Source organism: Pieris brassicae, chromosome 11 (genome assembly GCF_905147105.1).
Source record: "Pieris brassicae chromosome 11, ilPieBrab1.1, whole genome shotgun sequence".
Lineage (NCBI taxonomy): Eukaryota > Metazoa > Arthropoda > Insecta > Lepidoptera > Pieridae > Pieris > Pieris brassicae.
This window is the reverse complement of record NC_059675.1, coordinates 13,064,123-13,081,304: the sequence shown is the minus strand read 5'-3', so window position 1 is coordinate 13,081,304 and position 17,182 is coordinate 13,064,123. Positions and strand designations below refer to the sequence as shown.

General features: G+C 35.4%; 1 protein-coding gene across 1 annotated transcript; it reads right to left on the bottom strand.

Annotated features, from left to right (window-relative positions):
- Nucleotides 1–1,556: 1,556 nt before the first annotated feature.
- Nucleotides 1,557–15,701, bottom strand: LOC123716506 (transmembrane protease serine 9-like). Its single transcript, XM_045672269.1, has 11 exons — nt 15,579–15,701; nt 12,229–12,371; nt 11,589–11,793; nt 11,007–11,185; nt 10,758–10,863; nt 10,088–10,498; nt 4,885–5,027; nt 3,907–4,081; nt 3,600–3,775; nt 2,852–2,957; nt 1,557–2,006 (listed from the first exon to the last, which is right to left on the bottom strand). The coding sequence occupies exons 1-11, from the start codon at nt 15,640–15,642 to the stop codon at nt 1,603–1,605; spliced, it is 2,112 nt and encodes a 703-aa protein (XP_045528225.1). The 5' UTR covers nt 15,643–15,701; the 3' UTR covers nt 1,557–1,602.
- Nucleotides 15,702–17,182: the final 1,481 nt, after the last annotated feature.

Below are 17,182 nucleotides of genomic sequence, written 5' to 3'. Positions count from 1 at the left end.
ATTGGCTTATGTTGTAATACACACAATATTTATAACAAACTAGCTGCTATCCACGGCTTTTGGTTGGTACGTAGTAAAAAACACGCTCCAGATTTGCTCTTGAAGCATCCAAACATTTAAAGAAACTTGCCTGTGTATACCGAGGGATTCAACACGGCGGTGGGTCACTGCCTGTTGCACCACGATGTATTCAAAAAATTGTTACGCCATGGCTATCAAATACTGTTACAATTGAAAATTAACAAAATATTACATTTGAATTTGGAATCTGTAATTTTTATATCATAGCTCATTTTGGCGCCAATACATTGTACAATATTTTGCGATATTAAAATGGTGTGTGGTGATAAAGAGAAAGTACACAAAGTAGGTATGGAGCCAAATGAATTTTTTTCAACTCCATACGGTTGGTATTAGTAAAATGTTTGTGTACCGGGCTATTAATAGGTACAACGAGACAGAAAAAGATCTGGCCGTCCACGTAGTGTTCATACGAAAAAGGTGGTCAAAGCAATAAGGGAAGAAATTCGAAGAAATCCTGTCCGAAAGCAAAATGTATTATCTCGGGTGATGAAGATAACACCTGTTTATTCGATAATTTTGTTTATGGATGAGATTTTTTTTACAATTGAGCAACATTTTAACAAACAATATGACCGTATTTATTATGCTTTATGGAAGCTTTCCAATTAGTTGACAGATTTTTTTTAAGATTCCATTCTTGAGAAGGTAATGAATACCCTGAACAACACCATGTCAATAAACAAGAATGGTTCTTCCATCAAGACTCGGCGCCGGGCCATAAAGCACGTTCTACGCAGTCTTTGTTGGAACGTTTCGGACTTAGCTGAAGACTGGATTTTTCCATGGGAAAAGTGATAATTGGCCTCAACGTTTAAAGGAGTGTATTGCAGCCAATGGAGACCAGTATCGAATAAGCCTTTGGTATTTTAAATTGTTTTATATTTATGTATTAAACTTATGCCCTGTAAAAATAAAAAAGATTTTTTTTTACTTTGTTTCAGTATTTATGGCTAGACTGAGTATAATAAGACTTTATGAAAATTAATATGACATTTGCATGATTATTTTTGTATGGCTGATTGAGCGTATTTTTATAATTAATCCAATTAGAATTGAATACTAACAAATCAATTATGCGATCGTCCAATTCCTCCGGCATTACTGAAGGAAGTACTATAAGTCGATTTTTTGCAATACAAAAGTGGGGCACATCCCTGGTGCTGAGTAACTTCAACAACAATTTGAAGAGATGGTCAGGATGGACCCTATCTGCTGTACTGTTGTTGGTGACTTCCTTAGGCTTGTGGATTAAACAGTTTTCTCGTTTCTTTTTTAATAATTAAAACGAATCTTTTAAGATATTATTGAATCGTTTAAAAAATATATTTTGCGAGAGTTTTTGAGTAATTAAAAAATATCTCATTATAATTGGAGTTCGTCATAAAATATCTTAGTAAGTTTTAGGCGAGATTTTTTTCATTGAATTACTACCTTAAGGAAGGAAAGAAGGAAAGGTATATAGAAATATACAATAAAAGAAAATGTTTTTTAATTAATTAAAAACAAAAAACAGTAATATTATTCTCGTATATGGTCTAAAATCCAATCAACGTATTTTCTAACATCAGTAAATACAGCTGGAAAATGATTTCCGCACGACACTGGTCCAAATGACCTAATCCCATATTGAACATAACGGTATGTTCCATTATAATCACTTGCTATTATGAAGGGACCACCCGAGTCTCCAATACAAGAATTCTCATTCAGGTTTCCGGCGCAGAACTGATTTATAGGATCATGTTTCTTATACAAATTTGAGCACTCAGCGTTGGTAATAAGGTGTATATGACTATGTTCTAACACAGAAGATTCGTGGCCTGTTTCTCTATAGCCCCAACCAGCTACGACACCAATTGTATTATCCAGCTCCTTGCTACGTAGGACTGTAGATGTCGGTAGACAGATTGGTTCGATATTAGCTGAAATCAAATATGTAGAAAATCTCCAGAAACCACTTGTCATAATATTTAAATATCGAATTGATACGCAATAAATTTAATGTGGAACAATAATGATAATAAGTTCATTATTTTATTATTATTTATTTATAGATATATAAATATAAGATACAGAAAAATAAGGTACTAGACCTTTTAGGTCTGGGCCTCAGTTTACTGTAGCCTGTGCCTGACATACGTTGTTGACTTTTCAGGTCTATGGGATGATTTTATCACGATGTTTTACTATACAACATGAGCTAGTGTTTAAGGTATGATAGGAAGTTCATTGGTGCACAGCAGTAGATGGAACATACGATCACAGCGATAAGAGTCACACGCGGAAGCCACAAGGCCAGCACTGCTGCTTCAGCAACATAGTGTAATTAACATTATATCTTACTGGGTCACTGTGCATTGTGCACTTCCGCGGCGCGACTGTTTAGTGCAGGGTTATTAGGGTCTCTCTATTGTGCACTCCCAATAAAACCACAAGGCAGCACCAACAATGCCCCTAGGCAAGATGTGTTAACAGCAGAGCCTTATAGCAGAATACGAAATTCCACCCGTGGCACCTTGACATCCGTCGTTCCATAACTGAGCGTTTTTTAAGGCAGTTTTTGCCGCGCACCACCACTGTGTGGAACCAGCTGCCCATTGAAGTATTTCTGAACCAATTTCATTTAGGGTCCTTCAAGAAAAGAGCGTACCAATTCGTAAAAGGCCGGCAACGCACTAGCGAGCCCAGGCACTGAGAGTGTCCATGGGCACTTAACATCAGATGAGCCTCCGGCCGGTTTGCCTCCTGTTCTATAAATAAAACTTACTGTTATCAAAGTCGATCTCGCCTTCAATTCGCAATAAAGCGATGTTGTTTAAATGCGTTGATTTGTCATACTTTTCATGAGGGATAACAATTTCGACAAGAAAATCCTGAAATATTAAATCCGTTTTTAAATGCTCAATTAATAATTTCAGATATGAGGTTTATGTCTACGGTTTCGGCGCTTGATGAAATCCAAAGTATTATATTATGGAATGTCTTGATGTTTTTAAACATTATTTTTAAAAAAAATTAAGCAGTTTTTAAGTATATTTTCTCATCTAATAGTATTTATAAAATCTATATTTTATAAATACTATCTGATTCCTAATCCGCTATTTCCTAGTAATTTTTTGCATAACAATAAGCAAAAAGTTGCTAGTAACATCTAAGATATTATTTAATATATCTTTTTTACTTTTTAATTTTTGAAACATAATTATCATGTATGTAATATAAGCTATCTATCCTGTATATATGTATATATATCATATGGTGAACAATAAATAAGTAAAACAAAGTTCTTTGTGTGTCTGTCTGTTCTGTTCGCAGGAATTCTAGGAGTTTATTAATAGATAGAGTTCCTGAGGTGTTTTGGTTTAAAGTTCACGGGATTAACACCGTAATGGTAACTAGACCAATACGACAATTTAGATTAGTGCTCGTGAATTTTCTTCTCTTTTTCCCTTTATAGTCCTTTTCATCATCATTAGCAAATGTATTTTAAAATTGTAATACCTTATGCGATTTACCTGAACATGATCAGCACATGAAAAATTTGGTGAGTCGTCACAGTCTCTATCTGGCGTAGTGTTGTATTCTCCTATCCTCACACCTTCTATCTTCTTGTCCAGAACGCAGTGAGCCGCTGTTAGAATATATTTTGAGTTTACGACACTTCCACCACACTGGAATTGAAGTCCGTCACCTGAAACCAAAATATCAATTTGTTATGAATGAATATTGGTAAATTATTATATAGTCGGCCTGGTATTCGCTCTGTAAAAATGATTATTTTCTTATTAAAATTTTCACCGATTTTAATAATATAAAACTTACGTGTTTTGTAGGCGATTAAGGCTGTCCATGAATACTGACTAGGCGAACTTCTTCGCCCTCCAAGAAGCCTGGATGACAGAATAGTTCCACACTTTTTTGGTAATAACCTCTCAGCTGCATCGTTTGTTTGGTCTAAAGGGGGCCTTAAAAGTGCTTGGAAGTCTGTGCAGCATACCTAGGAATATGTAAAATATAAATAATGAAAATTTCTTCGTTAACAATGTACGCTTTACGCTATATTTACTGAGTCCTCAATTAAGAGCAATGTTGGGCTTAAGCGTACGACTCTTAACAGGGAGTTGAATCTGGCATACCTTAGATCCAGAAAAGCGCAGCGTCAAATGTTAAATATATAGAGAAACCTTTGCGGTATAAACTTAAAACCAATCACGAATTTTTGTATAAACATAAGGTAAATAACAATGATTTATATGTAATTATTAATAAGTCATGCATATTCAAAACAGGATAAAATAATACATGCAATTGCTGTACCTAATTAACCACAGACTATTTTGAATCATATTGATTATGATTATATATTTAAATAACTTTTTTTAAACTAAATAATGAATACTGACCCTGAATAGTAGGGCTGTCTCACACAAACCATGTACTGAAATACTTTACATTATGATACCTTTGCAGTTTTATTTTACGACTGAGGAGTCGGAAGGTAAAGAAAGCTATTTGCTTATACAGTTTTTCAATTTCACTTAAACCTGGTATATTTAAAAAGCAGTCGTTTTATAAGCAAATTATAACGAATGGTTAAGTTCGTTTTATGAATTAATCATAGTTGCCTATGGATACACACACTGACATTCGTTGACTTCTGACTATTCCGTATCCGAGCATATAAGCAGTTGTTTATATGCAGTGTCATCGGCATTCTGTATCTAGACCAGAAACTAGGAGAGGACATGATGACATATTTCATGAACTTTTTTTAAAATAATATGAATTTTATTTATCTACCTTGGGACGCATAACGCCGTCTTGAGTTTCCGAACCACAGAAGGCATTCAGGAAAAGCTTCCTCGTATCATTATGCCGTTTAAGGCGAGCGTGGTCTATAGCTGCATTGCATGAGGTAAATAGTTGACAATCACTGCAATTCCCTGGAAGTCCAAATATTTTGTGTGGTTTATGAGTGGACTTTTTTTTTTTTTTTTTTTTTATAAAATAGGGGGCAAACGGGCAGGAGGCTCACCTGATGTTAAGTGATACCGCCGCCCATGGACACTCTCAATGCCAGAGGGCTCGCGAGTGCGTTGCCGGCCTTTTAAGAATTTGTACGCTCTTTTCTTGAAGGACCCTAAGTCGAATTGGTTCGGAAATACTTCAGTGGGCAGCTGGTTCCACATAGCGGTGGTGCGCGGCAAAAATTGCCTTGAGAAACGCTCAGTCGTGGAACGTCGGACGTCGAGGTGATACGGGTGGAATTTTGTATTTTGCCTCGACGTCCGATGCTGAAACTCAGCTGCAGGTATTAATCCGAACAACTCCTCTGAACACTCTCCATGGTAAATGCGGTAGAAGATGCAGAGTGACCCCACATCTCTACGCAACGCCAAAGGATCGAGCCGCTCGGAGAGGGATTGGTCATCGACGATTCGAACCGCTCTTCGTTGGATACGGTCAAGTGGAAGGAGCTGGTACTGGGGAGCCCCCGCCCAGAGGTGAGAACAGTATTCCATGTGGGGCCGTATTTGCGCTTTATAGAGTTGCAAGCGGTGGCCCGGAGTGAAGTACCGTCTCGCCTTGCTGAGCACACCAAGCTTTTTGGAGGCTAATTTAGCCTTTCCCTCCAAATGACCGCGAAACTGAACGTCGTTCGATATGTCAACGCCAAGTATTCCGATGCTGGCTGTGGCTTCAAGAAGAGTGTTTTCGAAAAGAGGAGTAGCGACAAAGGGTATTTTTTTCGCGGAAAACGCGCAAACTTGTGTCTTCTTGGGGTTAAATTGGACTAGGTTTAGTCTACCCCAGTCCGAGACTCCACGTAAAAGAGTTTCGACTTCAGACACAAGTTTGTTCCGGTACTCATCGACAACTGCCCGAGAAATACCTGCCCGGCCAGTGTAAAGAGTATCCCCAGTGCTGTCGTCCGCATAGCAATGAATGTTGCTAAGTTGCAACATGTCATTGATATGCAGAAGAAACAGGGTCGGGGACAGAACACAGCCTTGTGGGACCCCAGCATTCACGGGTTTAAGGTCGGAACATGCTCCGTCGACGACGACCTTGATGCTCCGATCGGCTAGAAAGCTGGAGATCCAGTCGCATAATTTCTCAGGAAGCCCGTAGGCTGGAAGCTTCGAGAGCAGTGCTTTGTGCCACACCCGATCGAAGGCTTTCGCTATGTCCAAACTAACCGCTAGTGCCTCCCCCTTGGACTCAATTGCCTCTGCCCATCTATGAGTAAGGTATACTAGAAGGTCACCAGCCGAACGACCACGACGAAAGCCGTACTGATAATCGCTAATCAGCTGGTGGCCCTCTAGATAACTCAAGAGCTGGCCATTAATAATGGATTCCATTATTTTGGAGAACAAGGAGGTTATTGCGATTGGGCGATAGTTGGATGGATCAGTGCGATCGCCTTTTTTAGGGATCGGATGTATCGAAGCGGTCTTCCAGCACTTCGGGACAGTGCCGAGCGAGTACAGGTACCGGAAAAGGCGCGTCAGGACCGGAGCCAACTCAGGAGCACATGTACGCAGCACAATTGGAGGGATACCATCCGGCCCGCTCGACTTATGAATGTCCAAGGAAGATAGTGCTCTGCGAACAGCACGTTGCTGGAATATGATTTCCGGCATTGAGTTATCACACCGCGAAATCGCCGGTGGTGATCTCCCCCGGTCATCCAAAGTCGAGTTGGACGCAAAGAGACAGCCCAAGAGGTCGGCCTTCTCCTTCGCAGTGTGGGCGAGCGAGTCATCCTCTCTGTGCAGCGGTGGTATCGATGGCTGACAAAAATTCCCTTGTACAGCTTTGGCGAGAGACCAGAAGGCTCGGGTCCCAGAAGGGAGTTGGGCCAATCTCTCGCCAAATCTGGCGATGTGCTTTTGCCAAAAACATACCCCAAGAGTGTATATAAATAATCGGAGGCGCGGAGGAAGAGCAGCCCCCACCCGCTGTTACAAAGCACAGGCCTCCGCTGCTTCGGCTTTTTATCGACAGCCTTAGCCGCTTGCATAAAATGCCTGTGCTTTGGTACGCAAGGGTGAAGGGGCTGCATTTCCCGCAGTGCCAAAAAAGCTAAACCAAAAAACCTATTATTAATATTGTTTGGTTAGGTTAGGTTAGTATATTAATATTTTTTTAAATAGCTGTGACCTCAATACATCTTCAAAGCATCGGATCTATTCGATGTAGCGCATTGTAAATAGCGATAACTACACACCCTCTCCCCCTCCTTGCAACCCCCAATTCGGGCGACTAATTTCTTAATAATTACCTGATTTTTTATTCTGTTTGTGTTTGGACCCCACAAGTATAGGTGGCCACAACACTTATATTTGTGTGAATATAGGAGAGTCAATTCCAAATACTTTGAAAAAAAATTTTTTTTGCCATAAAACGTCATCCGCCTTCATAACAATACTAGTTATGATGTTTACAGATCATAACGCGACTGTAAAAAAAACCAGTCACAAAATCGCTGGTGGCGCAATACGGAATATTTATCAAAATAAATTATTATTCTTAAAAAACAGTGTTATATAAAATGTGTGAGTAAATTTCAAAAAACCACTTCTACGTAAAGTTTTAAAACTATTTACAAATACCCATAACACAGGAAAGCAAACCATGTCTGTTAGTATTAAAATACGTTTCCTTCCTCAACAAAATAAGTTGACACTAATTAGAATCATTATGAAACAACGACTTCGTTCTTAGATGTCGTTTACTTACTCTTTGTTAAACCTTCATTTATCTGTAGCACTAGTATGCATAAGAATAGTTTTTTTATCAACATTTTGACATGCGTTCCAAGCAGATCCTAAGAGCCAACTAAGAACACGTTGACAATGATTCGCAGTAAGTACGATTCTGATTTCCTAGTCGGTGTCATGCGTTCATCAATATCTATCATGAAAAGTAATGATTTTGTATGACGAAGCGCTTCTCGAGTGTGTTTGGAACGAAATATTTTATTTCTATTTTTAAACATATATTTGTTAGCATTCCATGCATTATTATGTTCGCTGGATTTATCGCGTTTATACATTTATTTCATATCAATGTTGTTAATTTTAACTTAATTATTTTAGATTAATCCCCTGGGGGAATTAGATTTCGTGTTATCTTCTGCTACCTAGAACAGTTCTGTACGGTTTGGAAAAGGAATCCTGATCAGAGAATAAAAAAATATTTATTGCTTATATTAATAAAATAAAAAATATTCAATAAAATGTGGTATATATATGCAGGGGATTACAAAAATGACTATGGAGTCACTATAAAAATGCTTGATCCATTTATTAGTAGTAAATTTATTGATTTAGCGACATTGTCAAATCAAATAAACCTGTATTAACGGCTTTGACGTTATTAAATTATAATGACAATGACCGCTGACACTAACTGCTTCTAATTTAATAACAATGACTATGAAATTTCTATCACTACAAGCTATCGAATAGTCTGTCAATTTGTAGATCTAGTAATATTATAGTTATAGTAATTTTAATTAATATTGTATTATACAAACTGATTAGATGTTGACGTAGTTAATTTAGGAGCTCTGTGACATATGCGTGATTGCTCCGACAAATACAATTTCATTTAGGAGTGTGATTTAAGGAAAGCGATAAAATGTGGATTTCATTCATTGTGACATAGTATTTAAATTATTCATTTGAAAAAAAATAATGGAATAAATTTTTTGTTCACAAACCAAACATAAGTATACATCTTTCGAATGTTTCTCCTAAAGTTAGATAATACAGCGTGTAATAATATTTTCCTATACAACTGCTCTACTAAGGGGTATAATTTTTTAAAGTTTAAACATTATATTGATTTGATTCTTCAATATTATGTTATATCCTTATATTGTGACATATGTGTAAACGCCTGGGAATAACGCTCCACATTGCATTGGACCCTGGTATACGATCCCACACTGGACTAGTAACCCCGTTGTTAGCTTTCATCAAAAGAGGTCCTCTAGAATCACCAACACTAGAGTCCTGCGCAGACTAGTTTCTTCACGGCATCTCAGTTATTTCTGTTTTTCATTTAGACTCGGTATTTACTGGAACTTCAACTCCAACTCTCAACTGCTACTGTGCTCTGGTAGGAAATAGGAAATGATGCAGTGGCGGATTTATAAATTTTATAGGCATAGGCTGTTAAGCCCTTGCCTCTACAATCCAACAATTTCATTGAAATTGCACGTAACATGAATTTGGGTTTGATTTTTAAGCACAAAATTATACGCAAACAATCCAGTTCGCAGCCTCGTGTGAGCTGAAGGCGCAGACGTCGATTACTGGTTGGGTGACGCACTAGCTGTTTTACTCTAGAATATGGAAGTTTCCTACTCAGAATGTACAACGATAAGAGAGAGCGAAAAGTCATTAGCAAATTTGATTGTAGACGAAAACATCAAAAAACCTTTGCAGATAAATCTTTTTGATTTCTATGAAGTAGTAAAATAAATTATTTCCCAAATCCCACCCTAGTCTCCAGTCTACTGAGCTTGCCAAATCCGCCATTCATGGTGGCTTCAAAAGGTACCCTTTTTTATAAGTCAAAATTTATTTTTATTACCTACTATATTTTATTAATTGGTATGTTAACTAGTTTTATTCATTTAAAATATTAAATACAATAATCACACCGTAAATCTTAAGATAATTAAGGGTTTTGTGTTAAAATATGGATTTCAGAGTAACACTGTATTGAAACTATACTTTGATAATTGTTGGGATTATTTTTTACATAACAAACAAGTACAGATTATGCTTTCAAACGTCTTTATGTGTATTATTTTAAGGCTCTTATTTTAGAGAATACATCGTTAAAAATACAATATTTTCTTACACGACCGCTCTACTTAGAGGTATAAAACAATTACCGTTTAACATCAGAGCAACCACTATTACTATGATATTTATTGCAATAAATATACAAATATTTATTCTATAGATTAAGTAATTTAATTATTCTTTCATGTTATTTAATATCCAATCGACGTATTCTCTGACATCTGTGTAAACGCCTGGGAACGACGATCCACATTGCATTGGACCGTGCGACACGATTCCATACTGGACATAACTATTAACACCGTTGTAGTTAGCTTTCATCATTAGAGGTCCTCCGGAATCACCATTACAAGAGTCCTTTTTGAGTTCTCCTGCGCAGAATTGTTTCTTAACGGCATCCCGGTTATTTCTGTTGTAGTAGGCTTTACATTCAGCTTCAGTTTTCACAGGAACTTCGACTCTCAATAATATTGCAGATTCTCGGCCAGTTTCAGTGTAACCCCATCCAGCTACTGTACCGTTTTTATTATCTAGACTTTTGCTACGTAGTGAAGAGGATATTGGTAGACAGATTGGTTCCACGTTTGCTGTAATATTATGAAAAGGATTAATTGTAAAATACACATAGTCCTAGTGCTTTTCTGTATGATTTATTGTTATTAAATCAGTACATATATATACATATATATTCAATGAAGGAAGAGGCATGTGTGTTTTGTTTTTGACGCGACTACTACTAAAGATTCTATGTTAACATTTCCTTGGTACATTAGGTTTATATAATCGTCTTTTTATGAGTCAAAATATTTATAACAAAATTTGTAAATAGTATTAAATAATACTTACTGTAGTTTAAGAAGATCTCGCCGTCTACTCGCAGCAACGCTACGTCATTCAAGGTCGGTGATCTTTGGTAATTTTCATGTGGTATTTTTTCTTTGACATACATATCCTAAAATGCATATTAATATTAAGTTACAGTTTACAAAAGACAACAACAACAGCCATATAGCCATTTCCAATGATGTAAAGCCTAAATGTTGATTACATTGTCAGTATTATCGTTATGAAAACTTGTGTTTTGATGGCTTTTACCTGAATATGATCTTCACAGATAACTTTGTCGGGTTCATATTCACAATCTCTATCCAAATTAATGTCAAACTCTCCTATTCTGACACCTTCGATTTTCTTATCAACGACACAATGAGCCGCTGTCAGGATATATTTGGAGTTTATGATAGTTCCACCACATTGAAATTGTGGACCTTCGCCTGAAAAAGCATAAAAGATGAAAGAGTGCCTTTAGCCTCGATACTTGGGTTGTTACTATGTTTGCGTAATCTTCACAAACATGGAAAGGATTATTCATTTGTTTTCAATTGTGTGAGAGGTCACATTGATGTCATTTCAATGTAGCATGGACAAATAAACAATGATAAAGTAATCTTAATTGAATAAAATAAAACTTACTCTTTACACACAGTATATTTATAGGGCTTTCAAAATAAATACAGATCTAAGGCTACTAAACACCTACGACGACGGTAGTAAGTAAATGAAAAATGTTGTATAACTTTGAATTGTTATGAATGCGAGCGTTACAATAAGTGATTGCCTGGGAGGGATAGCTCGAAAACAAATTTCTATCAACACGTCTACAATAATATTACTTACGTGTTTTATAAGAGATAAGTACCATCCATGGAAATTCATATAGTTTAGCTTTTCTGCCTCCAAAAATTCGATTTCCCAAAATACTGCCACATCTATCCGGCAGCAAGTTTTCTTTATTCATTCCTGCCCATCTATTTTCTATATTTTTGCCCGGAGGAGTTGGTTTTGGTCTAGTATTTAAGCTGGGAAAGTCTGAGCAGCATACCTATGTATATAACATAATATTTTTTCTCGTTCTGGTTTCGAATTAAATTACAGCTTTAAGTAATTTAAAGACAAAAAAGTCGGAATCGAGACGAGGAAAAAGAATGGGTTTTTATTTACGGGTGTCCTAGTTGGCAGTGAGTATCTTCTGAGTCTTACCAAGAGAGCCTAAAACCACGATTTCGATTGGATTTTGATATACGGGTTGAGGTTTGAACCATGTCCGTTATGACTAACTTTTCGTTTTTCATTACTATGTTTAAGAAAGGAAATTGACCACCATTTGAAACGCCAATATGATTCCAACTATATTATTTATTAATTGTTGAACCTCCTGTCCACTGTGCTTTTCCGGCGAATCGTAGACGTGCTTTAAGCACAGAAGGCGCAATATCTTCGTGGAAAAAAGTGAAATAAATTAAAAGCGGTTGATTACCTTAATTACGGAATCTCCGTCTTCAATTTCCGTTCCACACACGGCTTTCTCAAATAGCTGTTTGGTTTCATCGTTTTGCTTCAACCGAGCATGATCAACTGCTGCCTTGCATGAGTAGTAAATTTGACAATCATTGCAATTTCCTAAAACAAACAGTTTTATTAATTATGAATTCGTTTATAAAACCTTAACCTGAATAAGATAGAAAAAAACAATAAAAAAGTTTGGTCCCTGATGCAGTGTACCTTTAACGCTGGCGGTATTTTCTCACTGTATTGCGATTCTTTTTCGTTGAGCGAGTAAAGCAACAGCTCTGGGGTCACCGGTACTATCTACCAGGCGTCAACTTAAATCTTTAATTACCTGTGCACTAAAACCCCTCGTTTTACAAATAGTTTCATTTTTTTAATATAAAGTTTTTTTTATAAAACAGTGGGCAGACAGGGCAGGAGGCTCACCTGATGTTAAGTGATGCCGCCGCCCATGGACACTCCCAATGCCAGAGGTCACGCTAGTGCGTTGCCGGCCTTTTAAGAATTGGTACGGTCTTTACTTGAAGTACATTTATTCCATTTAGCTTTGCCATATAGTTTCTGACATGTAGGTAATTATAGCACACTCTTGAAAGCCTAAAAATTTAATCAAAAAAAATCTGTTGCACGGTTTGCATTCTGATAGGTGAACAACGTTATGCAATTGCATGTAAAATATTTGGAAAAACAATACACTAATGTAGAAGCTCATTGCCATTTTTCATGAAGGTCTTAAGATATAAAATACTTTGTATCTCTTTTTTATGTTGCAGGTGGCAAACGGGCAGGAGGCTCACCATATGTTATGTGATACCGCCACACATACCGATACATTCGAAAGAAATAGGTTTACTGGAGGTTATTTAAATAATTATTTAATCAGATAACCAAAGTATACCACATAGACCAATAGTTGAGTTATATTATCTAAATGAATATATATATTATTATATAACTATATATATATAAATTATTATTTTATTGTAGCAGTAAAAAAAATAGTTTTGCGCATTTATATATTTATTAACAATCTTTTACAATTAAAAAATTGTAAATTGACGCCGATTATAATGCATTTATTAGAGATACATACAATTTTTTTCTTTATCTTTCTTTGAAGGCTCGCAAGTGCTTTGAGAGATGACGAATTGGTACACTCTTTTCTTGAAGGACCCTAAGTCGATTTGATTCGGAAATACTTTAGTGAAAATAAATAATATTAATATTTATATTCTTTAGATAGAGGAAGATGAATTTTATACACCAGTTGTAGCAAACGTACTTTTAATTCTGGAGATGTCATTTGTACTTGTCAAATTTTATATAAACAGATTTTTGGATGATTTCATATAAATACTGTTAGATTTAATCAATTTCGTTCCAAAATTAATTAAATTCCAATCTGGATGGATGACCTTTTTCATCGATAGGTTTTCTAGCGGTTCGGTTTTTCTGTTGACTGTCTGGCGACATCAAGCGATTTAATCGCGAATCAACTGTATCATTTGTGAAGGCTGCGCTTATGTTACGTATATAGTTCACCTTGACTTATAGTATTTAGAAAAACAACACGAGCTTATAAAACTTTACGATCAAGCTTAGCACTAGCAACTTCAAAGATTGGCTCAACAATCAACTGTCTGATATTTTGAAAAGAGAATATTAAAATTTTAACGAAACCCAATTTATAAAATTATTACCAATCCAGATTTTCGCAAATTTAAATTGATAATTGTCATGTATTTTACAAAAAAATCTATCGATCGGTTATAGAAAAATGTTTTATGAGAAATGGATGGAAATAGCAATCTGTAGCAGTAAAAAATGGATTGAGTTTGACTGTTGAAAGCGGCCGTAAATGGCTATTGTAGTTGCGGGTTGCTCAAAAGTTAGTGAACGATATGTTTACTGACTTAGTTAACACTGAGATCCGTCACCGAATTCTCAGTTAACGGCTTAATTGTTAATCATTATGTGCTTAGAAGTATATACCGTGAGGGGTGAGTTAGTATTAATTAGTGGTTGGGTTAGAATTAAATGTCACTGGAACAACCTAACATTTACCTTAAAAGTGAATGTCATTTGCAACTCTTTTTACCCGGCGATACGACTTACACATTCTCATTAAGCTATTTTTTTACACTTACGAATATGGAACCAATGATTACGTGTGCAACTAAACCCTGAGGTTGTACGTGATGATGAATTGTTTGTGTACATACATCCTTGTCGATTTAAAAGTGACGGAGAGTTCTTCCCGGCCTTTCTACGTTCTTACTATTTAAGAACTGGCAGTAAATGTAAATTTAGATGCATTATTTACTGACGTCAATAAGTATGCATTGAGTTACATATGATTTAATGATTTTTTGATTTTGACATACATGAGGTCAAGTTCATATGCCGTAAAATCGTTGATAATTTATAGCGCTATCGTGTCTGTGATATGAGCGACTAAATTATTGGACTGACTTTATTCAAAATATAACTTAACAATGATATGTAGTGTTGAGATGTTACTTAATAATGAAAGAGATACTACAGTTTAAGAAACGTATCAAATTAATTGAGGTTTAAGAAAATTCACTTAATGAGGTAGTTTTAGAAGCAGGATTGTTTTTTGTTACAATTTTTAGATTTTGAGTTTGAGATTTTAAGAAAAATACGTAATCTAAAAATTGTAAAGATTTGGTTATTTACAAACAGTTTTTTTCATCAAGTCCACAGATGGAGCAGTTCACAATAAAAGTAAGCTTAAAGGCAGAATCTTTGGGTTTTAGTTAAGATTTCGAGATATACACTCGCACCATACAATTACGATATAACTTGATTTAATAATGTACAGGAAAACAATACTTTAAATCTGCCGAAACCCAAACGAGTTATCAAGCTTTTTCAAGGGCGTCTGTGGTACCAGTTTTTAAGGTGAATAACACAAGTTGTTTGAGAATACCGATGCAAGTTTGTTAAATTTAGATACTCTTTCATTTCATATAATATGGTGGTTGTATTTTTTACATTTAACGAATTAATCCCTGTTTTAGCAACACGATATAACCTTTTTTTCATTACGACAATAATAGAAAATTTACCACTAGTAAAGGAACACAATTAACTAATTTGCCTTAGTTTTTTTTGTAATTACATAAACATTTCCTTTCTTATACTTCAGATTTATCTCAGATTGAGCTAGACAATCTGTAATAAATATTACTAATAATGATTTAAACCTGTTGTCTTGCGAGTATCATACAAAGAGCTTTGTTTGCTATTTTCTAGATCGATAAGCAATATATAATAAAAGGTATTAATACTTACGTATACTATATACTAGATTACACGTATGTAACACTAATAAACATACAAATATTTTTTTAAACATCTTAAAGGTGTGGTCTTTATGAAACACTAGCACAGACTAACTGTTTTCGATCGACTAAGGAGATAATCTTTTATTACAACGACATTTATATGCATATTTGTATCTGTTTTCCTCAAGATTTGTAATCAATTCTATGAAGTAAAATATTTATAATCGAATCATTTAATTTCTTAACGCATATGTATTTTTCCTGATTTTTATACTTGCGGCTTCGGCGCTAGGAAAGACGTAAAATGTAATTGGTTTAATAATAAATTAAATACCTTTTGACGCAAATGAATAAAAGGAAAAGTTTTGAAATTATATTATTGAATGAAAAAATGTTGACAATACTCGTGATTATTATAATTATTACTATTGTTCTAATCTTGTAAAATAATAGTTCGTTTCATTTCATATAGACTGGATTAGCTACCATTTTGTTTTGCATGTGCAAAATCTAGTGTTATTATTCCAGTCCACTTAAAACATTTGCCAACGAATGTTGTTTAATGATTGCCTTGTAAATTTGGCAATCATGAGGTATCATATTGGATTTCAAGTTAGAGTATAGACAATACTTCTAACACCACATTTTCTGCCTCAGTAGCGAAGTTGTCATACGTAAAGCTGTATAGTCATCGTCAAATATCGGGATACTTTTATAGTGACTTCTATGTATAACCAAGATGTTTCTGCATAACGGGGTCCACAAATATTTGCATTTATATCGTGCACTTGAATATAAAATTCTGTATTACTAGACACAGGTCACAATTGAAAGCACAGATAAGGAACAAAATTATGTACAGCTTTTTATAATTTGTTTAAAACTTCCGGGCGGGAGTTTTTGTTGCAATATCAGTGCTACGGATGTTGGGCCAACAACATCAAAATCGCTATTGCAAGTTTCACGGTACGGGCAAAGCTGACATGGTACTGAAAGTAATTTAAAATTTGAAAAATTTAAACACCTCTAAAAATATTTGGAAAAACATTATAACATATATCTCTATATAATTCCCCTTCGAAAATGGGTGGCATGAAGTTAAGAATCTGGACGGTTCCCTAAGTGGGAATAAAACTATTGAAATCCAAATCTACTTTTAAAATGAACGGCTCAAATATAAGAGACTTTCTTCCAACTTGTATTTTGTTACCTTTGAGTAGAGATTCTTGGGTCGTGGGTTTCAAGTGTACAGGCGCTAATTAAAGATTTAAGTTGGCACCTGGTAGATAGTACCGGTGCCAACCACCACCTCGGCGCTGGTGCTTTCCTCGCTCAACGAATAATTATCGCAATACAAAGAGGAAATGCTACCACAGGCACCAAACTTTTTAAATTATTTTTTTATTACCTACTGTATATTTTATTTTCATGTTTATATTTTAATGAACGATTTTTATTTCCTTTAGGTTTAATGTGTGGACATACTAACGAAAATTAGCACACGAGTCTGGAAGTCCATTATACTTAAATACTATCAAATGCCAGTAAAATATGTGATATATCACTATATTTACAAGTTAAACTAAGAAGATCCATTTTAAAGTCTCTTTA

Bases quoted from the DNA above. Each gene is read 5' to 3' on its own strand.
- LOC123716506 (XM_045672269.1), bottom strand. From the start codon at position 15,642: ATGTTTAAAAAAATATTTGTATGTTTATTAGTGTTACATACGTGTAAT. The intron at 12,372-15,578 runs GTAAGTATTAAT...TGTTTGTTTTAG, and splicing joins TAATCTAGTATATAGTATAC to GAAATTGCAATGATTGTCAA. The intron at 11,186-11,588 runs GTAAGTAATATT...ATGCTTTTTCAG, and splicing joins ACTTATCTCTTATAAAACAC to GCGAAGGTCCACAATTTCAA.